Raw genomic sequence first — 15,479 nt, 5'->3', positions numbered from 1 at the left:
TGGACTTCACAAATTGTTCCCAGGTGCAGAGCTCCCTTACCTTGGATGCTGAGCCCCCAACCCCCCCCCAAACCCATTACCCACAACTGTACAACACTACCATAGCCCTTAAAGGGTAACAGGGGGCACCTAGATGTGGGTACAGTGGGTTTCGGGTGGGTTTTGGAGGGCTCCCATTTACCACCACAAGTGTAACAGGTAGCGGGGGTGGGCCTGGGTCCGCCTGCCTGAAGTGCACTGCAGTACCCACTAAAAACTGCTCCAGGGACCTGCATACTGCTGTGATGGAGCTGGGTATGACATTTGAGGCTGGCATAGAGCCTGGAAAAACATGTTTTTTTATTAGTTTTTTTTGGGTGGGAGGGGGTTGGTGGCCACTGGGGGAGTAAGGGGAAGTGATCCCCGATTCCCTCCGGTGGTCATCTGGGCAGTTCGGGCACATTTTCGAGGCTTGGTCGTGAACAAAAAGGGACCAAGTAAAGTCGGCCAAGTGCTCGTTAGGGACGCCCTTCTTTTTTCCATTATCGGCTGAGGACGGCCATCTGTTAACCACGCCCCCGTCCCGCCTTTGGTACACTGCCGACACGCCCCCTTGAACTTTGGCCGTCCCTGCGACAGAAAGCAGTTGAGGCCGGCCAAAATCGGCTTTCGATTATGCCGATTTGGCCGACCCTGAGAGAAGGCCGCCCATCTCCCGATTTGTGTTGGAAGATGGGCGCCCTTCTCTTTCGAAAATGAGCTGGATAATTTGGAACTACCGCCCACCTACCGCATGGCCCGGGTGGTAATTTCATTTTTTTTTTACACATGCCCAGTACACTCACCAGAAAATATATTTTATTTTCCGGTGTACAGCGCTAACCGGGCAGTAATTGGCATTGTACGTGCGCTGACGATTACCGCCCGGTTAACGCATGAGACCTTACCGCTAAGTGAATGGGTGGTGGTAAGGTCTCAGGCCCAAAATGGACGCCTACAAATTTTCATTTTGTCACACGTCCATTTTCAGCCAAAAAAGAAGGCCTTTTTGGCAGGTGCACTGCAAAATGAACCTGCACGCGCCCGATACACACGTCTACACCGGCGTAGGCCACTTTTCGGTGCACCTTAGTAAAAAGACTCTTTAATATACTGCCTTAACTAACAAGTAGACCAAGGCGGTTTAAAATTCTACAAAAATAATAAACATAAAATAGGAACAAGGAAGGAACTACAATATTCTGACAGGAAAGTATCCTGTATCCGTCGGCATATTGAACGGAATATTAATTGACTGGTGGTTCTGAAGCAGCAGTGGCGAAACGGGGGCCAACGTTGACCACGGTCAGGATAACAGAGGAATACCTATAAGAAGCAGGCCTCCATGAGCTAAGTACTTTTTTGATATTATAGCTGTGTAAAAGTTGACGCAGTAGAAGGTAGAAGAGTTGCGTGCCTAACTCTGGAATTTGTTGCCGGAGAACGTGGTGAAGGCGGTTAGCTTAGCAGAGTTTAAAAAGGGGTTAGACGGTTTCCTAAAGGACAAGTCCATAAACCACTACTAAATGGACTTGGGAAAAATCCACAATTCCGGGAATAACATGTATAGAATGTTTGTACGTTTGGGAAGCTTGCCAGGTGCCCTTGGCCTGGATTGGCCGCTGCCGTGGACAGGATGCTGGGCTCGATGGACCCTTGGTCTTTTCCCAGTGTGGCATTACTTACGTACTGAACCTGGAAATGGCGATCGCCATTACGGCATAATGTAAGCCACATTGAGCCTGCAAATAGGTGGGAAAATGTGGGATACAAATGCTACAAATAAATAAATAAACACTTATGAACTTGTCCAAACCTTTTTTTAAGCCCAGATACGCTAACCACTGTTACTACAGCCTCCAAAAAGATTAGATTAGATTTATTGTTTTTTTTTTTAGTTCACCCGTATCCAGGCAGGATTATAATAGAAACATCCATAAAATAATCAACAAACAAAAACAAAAGAGAAAAGTCAAACATATAACAGGTACAGCAATCAATCAGAACAATAAAAAGCCTTGAGTTCCACAGGTTTAACTATTCATTGAGTGAAAAAAATATTTCCTCCTAAATGTACTTGTGTTATACACATTAATGTTTAGAATACTAGAATATAATCATATATCTGCCAAATATATGTGTGTATATGCCACATTTGCACCTAAGAACTATTCTGTACATACACATTTATCTTGTATAACTCATAATTGCAAGGGGGGCTTGACAGAAAAGGATTATAAATAATAAGAAAAACATGGGTGCTGTTTTTTAAACATATTTATAAATGATCTAGAGATGGGAATAACTAGTGAGGTAGTTAAATTTGCTGATGACACAAGGTTATTCAAAGTTGTTAAATCACAAGAGGATTGTGAAAAATTGCAAGAGGACCTTAAGAGACTGGGAGACTGGGCATCCAAAGGGCAGATGACGTTTAATGTGAGCAAGTGCAAAGTGATGCATGTGGAAAACAGAACCCAAACTATAGCTATGGGATACAGGGTTCCATATGAAGAGTCACTGCCCAGGAAAAGGATTTACGTTCATGCTACGTTGAAACCCCCTGCTCAATGTGCAGTGGTGGATAAGGAAGCAAATAGAATGTTAGGAATTATTAGGAAAGAAATGGAAGCCAAAACTGAGAATGCTATAATGCCTTTGTATTGCTCCATGGTGCGACCTCACCTCAAATAAGGTGTGCAATTCTGGTCACTGCATCTCAAAAAAGATTTAGTGGAATTACAAAAGGTACAAAGAAGAGCAACAAAAATGGGCTCTTCAGCTTGATAGAGGTCTATAAAATACTGAGTGGAGTGGAACAGGTAGAAGTGAATCGCTTGTTTACTCTCCGAAAATATTAGGACTAGGGGGCACGCAATGGAGCTACTAACAAACCGGAGAAAATATTTCTGCACTCACCATGTAATTAAATTCTGGAATTCGTTGCCAAAGAATGTGGGAAAAGCAGTTAGCTTAGCAGGGTTTAAGAAAGTTTTGTATAATTTCCTAAAAGAAAAGTCCACGAGCCATTATTAAGATGGACTTGGGGAAATCCACTGTTTATTTCTAGAATAAGCAGCATAAAATCTGTTTTACTGTTCTGAGATCTTGCCAGGTACTTGTGACCTAGATTGGCCACTATTGGAAACAGGATATTGGGCTTGAGTATGACAACGCTTATGTTCTTATGTGAGCCAGGGCTCATAGTAGTCAATACCTGGAATGCCCTCCCGAGTGTGGTGTGGACACAAAAACGGTGACAGAATTCAAAAAGGCATGGGATGAGCACAGAAAATCCCTGATTAGAAAGAGGATGGTTTAAAAACAAAACTTAAATGGCTGTGTTGATGGATTGACTGGTGCTTAGATGGCAACTCCAGATATGAGGAACTAAGACCAGTACCAGGCAGACTTTTACGGTCTGTGCCCCCATGTATGGCAAGACAGATTAGGATGTGCTGGAGAGGACTTTGACGACAATTTTAGTAGTTGGAATATAAGGAGAATGCTGAGCAGACGTCTAAGGCTGAAAGGGTTGAACTTAGCACCGAAAGTGGTGAACTGGATAAGAAACTGGTTGACCGACAGTTGGCAGAGGGTGGTGGTAAATGGAATCCTCTCGGAGGAAAGGAAGGTGAGCAGTGGAGTTCCTCAGGGGTCAGTGCTGGGGCCTATTCTGTTTAATATATTTGTGGGAGATATTGCTGAAGAGTTGGAAGGAAAGGTGTGCCTTTTTGCGGATGACACGAAAATAGCCAATAGAGTGGATAAACTAGAGGAAGTAGAAATGATGAGAAGGGATCTCCGAATGTTAGAAGAATGGTCAAGGGTCTGGCAGTTAAAATTTGTGTGTGTGTATGAATGATAAATGCGCATTTGTTTTTCATTTTAAAAAATTATAAATAACTAAGTTAGAGTACTTTTGGTATTGAGTATCTACAATATTGTACTCTCAGTTTAAATAATTTCCCCTATTTGTGATAGATAGTTAAAATTTAATGCCAAGAAGTGTAGAGTGATGCACTTGGGGTGCAGAAACCCAAAAGAGAGATACCGGATAGGAGGGGAGAGATTAGTAAGCTCAACTCAAGGGGAGAGAGCTTGGGGTGTTGGTGTCGGAGGATCTGAAGGTGAAGAAACAATGCGACAAGGTGACGGCCATGGCCAGAAGGATGCTAGGCTGCGTAGAGAGGGGCATAACCAGCAGAAGAAAGGAGGTGTGCAGCGCTGCGTACGCCTTGTAGCGCTATAGAAATGCTAAATAGTAGTAGTAGTAGTAGTAGGTGTTGATGCCCCTCTACAAGTCGTTGGTGAGGCCCCACTTGGAGTATTGTGTTCAGTTTTGGAGGCCGTATCTTGCTAAAGATGTAAAAAGACTGGAAGCGGTGCAAAGAAAAGCTATGAACATGGTATGGGATTTGCGTTGCAAACCGTACGAGGAGAGACTTGCTGACCTGAACATGTATACCTTGGAGGAAAGGAGAAACAGGGGTGATATGATACAGACGTTCAAATATTTGAAAGGTATTAATCCACAAACAAACCTTTTCTGGAGACGGGAAGGCAGTAGAACTAGAGGACATGAATTGAGGTTGAAGGGGGGCAGACTCAGGACTAATGTCAGGAAGTATTTTTTCATGGAGAGGGTGGTGGATATGTGGAATGCCCTGCCGTGGGAGGTGGTGGAGATGAAAACGGTAACGGAATTCAAACATGCGTGGGATAAACACAAAGGAATCCTGTTTAGAAGGAATGGGTCTGCGGAATCTTAGCGGAGATTGGGTGGCGACGCTGGTAATTGGAAACAAAACGGGAGCTGGGCAGACATCTATGGTCTATGCCTTGATCGTGACTGAATAGATAGGGATGGGCTGGAGTGTAAATTTTAAGGGGCTTCGACGTTAGCTTCAGAACTTTTAGTACAAGAACAGTGCTGGGTAGACTTCTACGGCCTGTGCCCTGAGAAAGGCAAGGACAAATCAAACTCGGGTATACATATAAAGTATTACATACCATGTAAAATGAGTTTGTCTTGTGAGAGGCGCTGTGAGGGCAAGGTGGCAGATGGAGGGGGCCGGTGGAGGGGGGAGTGGCAGGGGCGGGGCCACAGGGGGGCGGAGGATGGCAGGGAAGCTGTCATTTCAAGGAAGTAAGGAAGGAAGGAAGGGAGGGGGCCAGGGCTGCGTAAAGTTCTGATTTCAATGCAGGGGGGAGGGGGGAGCGGGGAGCGGAGACCTCATGCGGGGGGGCAAGGCCATCCATAAAGCCTCCTGGGACGTGAGAACTCAGGGCAATTGCCTGTTTGCACCTCCTCCCCCCCCCCCCCCCCCCCCAACAGCGGCCCTGGTCGGCTCTTCCAGCAGGCATCATAAGCCCTTATCATTATTTAATTTCAGACAACCACAGTGATAGAGAATAAAAAAGGAAGGAAAAAAAGAAGTTTGAGATTTATTTCTGCTTTTAAAGCAAAAAATGGGCTCTGGGTTTCTTGGTACCAGTTCATTTTGAAAGAGCACAAATAACTGGGGGATGGGCGCTATCCAAGGTACTGAAAAGCTTCTGCTAGCCCAAAATGAGTGTTGAAATCAGACCTGCATTCAGAATTGTGTATTAAAAGTAAAGCCTTACTACACTTTTAATACACAAGACTCAAGAAAAATGTCAGGAAGTATTTCTTCATGGAGAGAGTAGTGGATGCTTGGAATGCCCTCCCGCCGGAGGTGGTGGAAATGAAAACGGTAGCGGAATTCAAACATGCGTGGGATAAACATAAAGGAATCCTGTTCAGAAGGAAGGGATCCTCAGGAGCTTAGCCGAGATTGGGTGGCAGAGCCGGTGGTGGGAGGCGGGGCTGGTGGTTGGGAGGCGGGGATAGTGCTGGGCAGACTTATATGGTCTGTACCAGAGCTGGTGCTTGGGAGGCGGGGATAGTGCTGGGTAGACTTATATGGTCTGTGCCAGAGCTGGTGGTGGGAGGCAGGGCTGGTGGTTGGGAGGCGGGGATAGTGCTGGGCAGACTTATACAGTCTGTGCCAGAGCCGGTGGTGGGAGGCAGGGCTGGTGGCTGGGAGGCGGGGATAGTGCTGGGCAGACTTATACGGACTGTGCCAGCGCTGGTGGTGGGAGGCGGGGCTGGTGGTTGGGAGGCAGGGATAGTGCTGGGCAGACTTATACGGTCTGTGCCCTGAAAAGGACAGGTACAAATCAAAGTAGGGTATACACAAAAAGTAGCACATATGAGTTTATCTTGTTGGGCAGACTGGATGGACCATGCAGGTCTTTTTTTGCCGTCATCTACTATGTTACTATGGTAAGGATCAATTATCCCACACAGTCTGCCTGTCTTTACTGCTCTAGCTAAGGATATCTTCGAGCCATCAGCCATAACTGGATAAGGAATAGTCAACCACACAAACTCGGATACTCAGATACACATGGACCGGACTTAAATATCCAGGCATAACCCCGGCAGCAGCCAAACAACGCTGAAAACCGCCAGCTGAACATTAGTCTTTTACCTAGTCATTCCTGACCCTTCCTTTGCCTTCTGTATATACCCCAAATAATTTCTGCCACAATACTGACCTCCACAACTGCAGGTGGCTGGTACAAGCCTCCTCCACTCTTACTAAAGAAAGGTTTATTCTGAATCTCCCTCCTCCAATTTGCCTATGGAACATTGAAACCTGCTAAACATGTCTCTAGTTTAGTTTGGGTAAAGGTGATGATTATATTGTTATGGGCAATTTTATTTTTGTTGTTTTTATGTTGCTGTATGTTTTGTGCATTTTTTAAATGACTGTTCACTGTTATGGATGGGCTTTTTAAAGCCAGGAAGGTGGAATGTAAGATATGTAGATATAAACAATAACTAAGCCACCCTCCCAATTTTCTTTCTTTTCCCCATTTGGTATAAAATCTCTCCCTCTCATTTTGAACATCTTTCAACTGGGGCAAACGTCAGGTATGCAAATCCCATGAGTTTGCACTGCTTTGATATGCGGATCAGGACAAAAAAAATGATTTATTACTAACTGACCCACTCAAAAGAGCAATTTGTCATAGTAACTAGTAATAATGTACATGTATTTGTCACACAAGATAAAGCTTGTGCCTTTGTCACACTTCTCCAACGCAGAGCAAAGTAGAGCAGGTTTACGATAGTGACACAGAATAGCTTAATCACATAGCAAATGAGAATAGATAAAGACCGGACGGACCATTCAGTCTCCCCAGCCTACCGTAAATTCCTCCTCTCTGGTACTCTGGTCTAGATGCACTAAAATGAACGAGCCAGTAACGTGGGTTTTAAACTGGTTCTAGCCAGTTTAACGTGCAAGTAGTAAACCAGGACATGCACAAAAGGGCATTTTCCTGTCACGGTAGCAGCTAACGAAAACGGAATTCAGATGAGCAAATTGGTATTATAATGTGTATAATTTGTATTACAATGAGATGCACTACAGTTTTCTGATCCCCTCACCGTGGAAAACCTAACAGGAGGTCTGCACCTCTCGTTGGGGCTGCTGTGAGGGAATCAGAAGGGGGGGGAACATCCAAGTGCTCGTCAGGGACGTCCTTCTAAAGTGCTTAACATGGACGTCCTTCACTCAAACAAAAAAGGACGTCCCTGATGAGCACTTGGACGTTTTTCCCCCCAGATTTTTTTTCCTTTGATTTGCCTGTTTCCCGGGCCCCGGGGCGATCGTCCCCTATCCATGGTGGGGTTAAGGGAGGGGGCAGTTAGCCTGCCCTGCACTCAACTCGGCGGCCCCTCGCAGATGTTATCTACCCCTAACTGGAACCTTTTTGAAATCCAGCCCTCGGGCTGCTGCTGATAAGCTTTGCTGTGCACTGGGGAAAGAGCAAGATAAGACGAACCAGCAGCAGCTGCAAAGCCCCAGGAGCAGGCGGCGAGAATGTGGCTGTCCGTGCAGTGCACGGTGCTCCATGTGTCCCGGCCAGCGCTAACCCAGGAGGGGAGGAAGCTCCCGGTGCCCCCCCCCCACCTGATGCCTGCCGGCTCGGACAGCGCCTGATCCCCCACGGGAGGCTCTGATCGCAGGCACAGTTCTGCGCTCCCTTTTTGTGTGCTGCTGCTGCCGCTGCTGGAGGCGGGGAGGGTTATTGTCTTTATTTTTATTTTGGTATCCTTGTTGTTGGCCGGTTCCCTGCGCTGGCGAGGGAGGTAGCGAGCCCCGGCCATGGGAACGCGCACTCCCGCCTCGAAAGTTGGCCGGCTGGCTTGGAATGGATGAAAAACCAATCACAGCGCATTTAGCTGACACCAGTGACAGCTAAACGCGCTGTGATTGGCTGAGAGAGACCTGGAGGCAGGGCATAATCGAGCAGTCTGCTCGCTGCTATATCGAACGTGCACAGCGCAATTTCCCCGATGTGACATGTCAAGAACTCTGCAGAGAAGGGAAAGGCTGGAGTTTGCAAGGTACAGCAGGTTTCTTCTGAGCTTGAAAACACAGCGATAGCAGCTCCTCTTGTTCTCAGGCTGTTATTCCTTGTTTTCAGGCTGTTACTTATCTCAACGTTGTCTCTTTGTCAGTGGATTAGAAACGCAGATCTCATAGCGCTACACAAAAGTATAGGCTTCCAATCTCAGCTCTTCAGTTAGTTAAGATTCATGAAGAAAAGCCCGTTCTGCTTGTCAGGGATGTCCTTTTTTTTTTCAGTGGACGTCCATAACTACTACTACTACTACTATTTAACATTTCTAGAGCGCTACAAAGTGTACGCAGCGCTGTACAAACACAGAAGAAAGACAGTCCCTGCTCAAAGAGCTTACAATCTAATAGACAAAAAGTAAAGCATTTAAATTTAAAATATTTAAGCAGTCAAGCACAAGAGAACAGTCACAGAAGGACAGAAGATGTTGAAGGGTGGTCAGTGTGATTAGGTGTAACTCTGGTTGGAGTAGTGGGAGAAGGTGATAGAAGAATAGAAATGGGTGAGGTAAAGTAATGAGTGGGTTGATAGGGAGGTTATATAAGACATGTCACTCTAGGGGTGGGTGGGTAGAGGGGTAGGGTGGGTAGGATTAAGTCTAAAGCAGGAGAAGGTATTCTCTGCAGCCTATCTGTGAGATGGAAAATGCTCTCTGAAGCTGCTGCTATAAGTTGTTAGTTTTCTCTCCCTGAAAGAGATCCAAGCCACACCCACGAAGTTCAAACTGTCAGTGGGGAGGGTGAGGGGAGGAAATGGCAGTGCTTGATGAAAAAGAGAGCTCAGTTTGATAGGAGATATACTATAGGATGTCATTCTGAGGCCAGGCTAAGTCTAAAGCAGGAGAAGGTATTCTCTGCAGCCTATCTGTGAGATGGAAAATGCTCTCTGAAGCTGCTGCTATAAGTTGTTAGTTTTCTCTCCCTGAAAGAGATCCAAGCCACACCCACGAAGTTCAAACTGTCAGTGGGGAGGGTGAGGGGAGGAAATGGCAGTGCTTGATGAAAAAGAGAGCTCAGTTTGATAGGAGATATACTATAGGATACATATACATAAAGGACGTCCTTGGCATGAACAGAGCAGTATAATGCTTGGCTGCTCTGCGCATGCTTGACCGGCCAACTGTCCGACTGCTTTCCGAGGGAATAGAGAATGCAAGTGAGCTACAATGAGCAGCTCATTTGCATTCCGTTTCCTTGATGCATGGCCGTTCCCTACCGATTCGCTATGGAATCGGTAAGGGAAGGGCTCTTCCGAGGACCTTAGTGCATCTACCCCTCTATCACTTCGGGTACATAAGCATAAAAATTCTCATACTTAGACCAACATCAGCTTCCCCCCTCTCCCAACCAACAATGGGGCTCTTTTGCTAAGCCACGTAAACGTCTACGTGCCCAACGCTTGCCAAAATGGAGTTACCACCCGACTACCGCGTGGCTCTTGCAGTAATTTAATTTTTGGCACGTGTCCGATATGCGTGTCTGAAAAATTTTTTTTATTTTCAGACGTGCATAATGGACGTGCACCAAGTGGCCTTTGGTGCACGTGGGTCATTACTGCCCGGTTACTGCTAGGTCAATGGCCGATGGTCAGGTCTCAGACCCAAAATGGACGCGCGGCAATTTTCATTTTGCTGCATGTCCATTTTCAGCAAAAATTTTAAAAAAGCATTTTTTTAACAGGTGCGCTAAAAAATGATTCTGCGTGTGCCCAAAACCCACACCTACACTACCGCAGGCCATTTTTCAGCGCATCTTAGTGAAAAGACCCCAGTGTCTTTTACTTGACCTGCAAATCCTCTCACTGTCCCATGCATTAAAGTATTAAAGTATCAAAGTATTAAAGTACCATAATATTATTGAAGAGTGGAATATTAAATGAATTTATACATCAGTCGACTTGAAAGCGCAAAACCCCTCCGCGAAAAACTACACTGGCTCCCAATCAAAGAACACATCGCCTTCAAAATCTGCACCCTGGTTCACAAAATCATCTACGGAGAAGCCCCGAGTTACATGACAGACTTGATCGACGTACCAATTAGAAATACATCCGAATCAACATGATCTTACCTAAATCTGCACTACCCAAGCTGCAAAGGACTTAAATACACAACTGTGGAATGCATTACCAAAAGCCTTGAAAACAACGTACGACCACCTAAACTTCCGGAAATCACTAAAAACCAACCTATTTAAAAAGGCAAACCCTACCGATCCAACTTAAATGCCTAATCTCTGCAACACAACCAAACTAAAGCACGTAATGGACATAACACAACTCTTCCGTTCTCCGATTCCCTAATGTGGCTGTGCCACATGAATTTGATCTTACCACAACATCACCCTGTATTTGTTCACACCGGAGCCTGCAAAGGCCTCTCCGGTACTATGTAAGCCACATTGAGCCTACAAACAGGTGGCAAAATGTGGGATACAAAGGTAACAAATCAAACATATAAACGGCAAGTGACCGACTCACCTGCAAATGCGCAGTACAGTCGGAACGCTGAGAGTGTAGAAGTCCAAGCCCCGCCTCCACCAGCAGTACAGCCCAATAGGGAGGAAGGCTTGGACATGGGCGTGGAAATCGGAGGAGGAGGGAGCAGGGAGGGAAGAAGGGGGCGGAACTGAGGGAAACAGACGCTGGGGGGAGGGCAGGGGAGAGAGCAGGGTTGGTGGACGGTGGGGGGGGGGGGGGAAGAGGCCATAGGAAAACAAAAAAACTAGCCCGTTGTTACGGGATTAACGGCTAGTAAATAAATAAATGCATGTCTAAACTCTGTGACAGCACTTCTCTTCACCACTACCCCCAGCAGACTATTTGAGGCCTTGTTGCTTTCTCCTTTGGCTCTTATAAGATCCATATTTAAACCAGCACCCAGGGCCCCTCTCACATCTTCTATTCAACCTCTCAGTCCTGTTTCTACCATCACTCCCCACTGTATCTGTCCAAAATCCTGTCACATTGCCTGCTTCTTCCACCTTTGCCGGTAGGTTGTTCCAAACCAGATTCTTGCAAGACCAAACTTAGTCCACTAAGCTTTGTAAAGAATCCACACAGCTTCCAAAATTACAGTGACATTTAAATGCCTCCATGGCATAAATGAACAGGAGGTGGGCCTCTTTCAATTAAAAGGAAGCTCTGATTCAGAAGGCATAAGCTAAAGGTGAAAAGGGATAGACTCAGGAGCATTGAAGGAAACATTTCTTTCCAGAAAAGTTGGTGGACGCATGGAACAGTCTCCTGGTGGAAGCGGTTGAGATAAAAGACTATCTGAATTCGAGAAAGCCTGGGAGAAGCACAGAGGATCTCTGAGGGAAAGGAAGGGATTGTAGAGATTAGAAGTTGGTGTGGATAGGCAGATCGGATGGGCATAGAGACCTACTGTCATTTTCTGTGTTTCTTTGGGCAAAATATTTAGAAAAATGTTGAGTTCCAAAATTTATGCTCCTAAGTTAACCTTCTACCTTTGTGCCCTGTTTTCAGCCAAACTAAGGAGCATAACTTTTTGAGCTGAAAATTCATCAAGGGCAGGGTTCTTTTGCTTATAAGAAAGATGTACCAGGGACGGCTTACACCTTGCATGGCTATTGAGACGCTGTATATTATTATGACTAGCCGTTAAGCCCGTAAAAATGGGCGAGATTTCCAGCTACCCTCCTTGCCGCCGCTCCCTCCCCCCTCTGTGCCGGGCCCCCTGCAGTGACCTGAGAGCGCCTCTCACCTCCGTGTGAAAGCGCTGCAGGCAGCAGCAGCTCGCTGTGCTGCTGCCTGCAGTGCTTCCACACGGAGGTGAGAGGCGTTGTCAGGTCAGTGCAGGGGGCCTGATACGAAGGAGGGCGGGAGCGGCGGCGGGGATGGGGGGGGGAGGGTGGAGGTTGGTGCGCGCGATGTTTGTTTCCAGGCGGCAGCATCCGACAGTGACTCCGACTCCGTTTCCCTCTCTGTTCCGCCCTCTGACGTCATCACGTCTTGATGCGAGGGCGGGACAGAGAGGGAAGTCTCTACTGCGCATTTGCAGGTGAGTCGGTCACTTGCCGTTTATATGTTTGATTGAATTGTATTCCTTTCTTTGATTGTTGCTCTGTCTTTATCATGATACTTTTGCTGTTTGCTGGTTTAATAAAAATATTTTTTTTAAAAGTTATGCTCATAAATTTTGGCCTCCATTCATTTGCCTAGATTTATGAGCCTCAGGGCTAAGCTCCTAATTTCTTTTTCCCACCCTAAATCTTCCCCTGCCCCACACACACACACCCACACACACTTTTATGCTACTAAATGTAAGAGTTTGGTGAAATTTGGGGGGGAGGGGCCTTGTACCAGCCTTACCTTTCTCTGCCCTTCTACAGAAACCTGCTGCACCACTACCGTGATGTCATTAGAGGTGATGGAACAGACAATGAGATTCTCAAATGAATGTAGGGGCAGTAGGACACCTTTTTTGGCTGGAGAGACCGCACAAACCGATCTCCAGCCCCAGCCCCGGTCTTTCTATTTGCTGGTTGCTGTGCTGGGCAAAATTTCGATGGATCACGACACAAGTACACCCACCCCATTCTATTGCCTATGCACTGGGATGGAAACAGAAGGCTGCTCTCTAACCCCAAGGAAGGAAGAAAGAGGGAAATCTCCTCTCTGGTTAACCTACCAATCCAATTCACATGGATTTTCAGAGGAAGAGAATCACCAAGGAAGCAGTGAAAGGAAACCAGAGATTTTACCAAGCAAGAAAGCTCTGAGATGAGGTCAAAAGCTAATTAACATAACGACACAATGCATGAATGGGAAGAGTGAAAAAAAAAATACTCGTCTCTGCAGAAGCCATTGAGGAGGCGATGCACTCACTGGCAGTGCAGGTCCCTGTTCCCTCTATGAGTGGCCTAGAGAGAAGGAATGAAGTGGTTGACAGAGCGACCCAGAAGGGCTCAGGAGTTCACTAAGCTGGGCAAGAAAGGATCGCCACCTCCAGTACTACTACTACTACTACTATTTAGCATTTCTATAGCGCTACAAGGCATACGCAGCACTGCACAAACATAGAAGAAAGACAGTCCCTGCTCAAAGAGCTTACAATCTAATAGACAAAAAATAAATAAAGTAAGCAAATCAAATCAATTAATGTGAACGGGAAGGAAGAGAGGAGGGTAGGTGGAGGCGAGTGGTTACAAGTAGTTACGAGTCAAAAGCAATGTTAAAGAGGTGGGCTTTCAGTCTAGATTTAAAGGTGGCCAAGGATGGGGTAAGACGTAGGGGCTCAGGAAGTTTATTCCAGGCATAGGGGGCAGCGAGACAGAAGGTGCGAAGTCTGGAGTTGGCAGTAGTGGAGAAGGGAACAGATAAGAAGGATTTATCCATGGAGCGGAGTGCACGGGAAGGGGTGTAGGGAAGGACGAGTGTGGAGAGATACTGGGGAGCAGCAGAGTGAATACATTTATAGGTTAGTAGAAGAAGTTTGAACAGGATGCGAAAACGGATGGGGAGCCACTGAAGCGACTTGAGGAGAAGGGGTAGCATGAGTAAAGCGACCCTGGCGGAAGATGAGACGGGCAGCAGAGTTTTGAACCGACTGGAGAGGGGAGAGGTGACTAAGTGGGAGGCCAGCAAGAAATTATACCGATTTCAATGTCTAAGCTCTCAGTGACTTCATCTAACACCTTGTTACCGAACTGCAAAAAGGAAGGAATAAAAAAAAAATATATAACCAACTACTTGATCTTTCCTCTCAGGAAATTGAGAAGTAGAGGTAAAGATCTCGGTTCTGGTTTTATACGGAACTCAGATAAGGTGATAATGAACAAAAGATTCACTGTGCCATTATCCCTTCACAGGCAATACTCCTACATCATTCCCAACAGCGCCTCCTACAAGGAGGGACTGCACCTGCCGTGAGCTCCCCCCCTACATCAGTGCTGTTGCATCAACCCCTGCAGCACCTCCTGTTGGGAGAGGCTGAGATTGCAGGAGCTATAACCTCCCCCCTCAGCCAGAGCTCCTGCACCAAGCCCTACTGCACCTCCTGCTGGGAGAGGCTGGGACTGCAGCTGCCAGCTCCCCCTCAGCCAGTGCCCCTCTATCTAAAGCTGCAGGTTTAGAATTGTTGTAATATTGTTCATCAAATCCTGGATATTGCTCATGTATATTTGACAAAAGAAATTTCTGGAACTCAAACTACAAAACATTGGTAATCTTCTTTGATAGGCAAGAAAGGAAGAAAAAAAACATAGGGGGGGGAAAAAATAACAGAGAGGAATTAAGAAAAAAAAAATTAGGAACAGCTAGAGCACTGGAGAGTGGTATTAGAGGTATAAGAATATAAAAGGAGACCTGGAGAATGAAGAATAACGTGATTGAGAGATTTAGAGAGGAATTTGCTTTGCCGGATTCAGCACATCCAGGATATAAATAATTTCTATTCCAATTCGCTGCCTGGTGCAGTCAGTCCCCAGCGGTCACCATGGAAACAGGAGCCAATGCAGCAGCCGGAGCACATCTCCATACTGCAGTCACTGCGCAGAGACTATGTTATCCCCTCCTGATCCTGCAGGAAAACCTCTAAAAACCTTATGAAAAGGTTCAAGGAAGTGGGGTAGGGGAGAAGTTACAGCTCCTGCAGTCCCAGGCTCCCCCAGCAGGAGGTGCTGTGGAGAGTGGTATAGATGCATTGGCTGAGGGGGGAGCTCTCAACTTCTGCAGTCCCAGCCCCTCCCTAAAGGAGGCACTCTAGAGAACAGTGCAGATGCTCTTGTTGTGACAAACCTGACAGTTCGCACAGTCCCAGGGTCCTCCAGCAGGAGGTGCTGCTGGAGATAACGTAGAAGCAGTGGCCCAGCAGGGAGTGACGTAGAGAGTGATTTAGGTGCATTGACAGTGATGGAACTCACAGTTCTACAGTCCCTGGCTTTCCCAGCAGGAGATGCTCTAATGAATGTACAGGGGTGCTGCCTGTGGGGGACAGATCATAAGTTGTGCTGTCTATGCCTCTCTCAATAGGAGGCATT

At 46.5% G+C, this 15,479-nt stretch overlaps 1 protein-coding gene across 7 annotated transcripts in view; it reads right to left on the bottom strand.

Annotated features, from left to right (window-relative positions):
• Positions 1–15,479, bottom strand: part of LOC115457495 (neuroligin-2-like) — a 118,080-nt gene that overhangs the window by 90,590 nt on the left and 12,011 nt on the right. The window contains exons 3-4 of one of the 7 annotated variants that reach the window (XM_030186927.1): positions 11,356–11,387; positions 10,264–10,278 (exon numbers count right to left, since the gene is read on the bottom strand). The exons of 5 other annotated variants lie outside the window; for them this stretch is intronic. In XM_030186927.1, the coding sequence (XP_030042787.1) occupies positions 10,264–10,278; positions 11,356–11,387 (47 nt within the window). Of the gene's footprint in view, positions 1–10,263; positions 10,279–10,820; positions 10,844–11,355; positions 11,388–15,479 lie in introns of all 7 variants that reach the window. One more of the 7 variants, XM_030186924.1, reaches the window with a different exon arrangement.

The sequence above is a fragment of the Microcaecilia unicolor genome, chromosome 14 (assembly GCF_901765095.1).
Source record: "Microcaecilia unicolor chromosome 14, aMicUni1.1, whole genome shotgun sequence".
NCBI lineage: Eukaryota > Metazoa > Chordata > Amphibia > Gymnophiona > Siphonopidae > Microcaecilia > Microcaecilia unicolor.
Note: the sequence above shows the minus strand (reverse complement) of the source record. Positions and strands in the feature narration are given on the sequence as shown.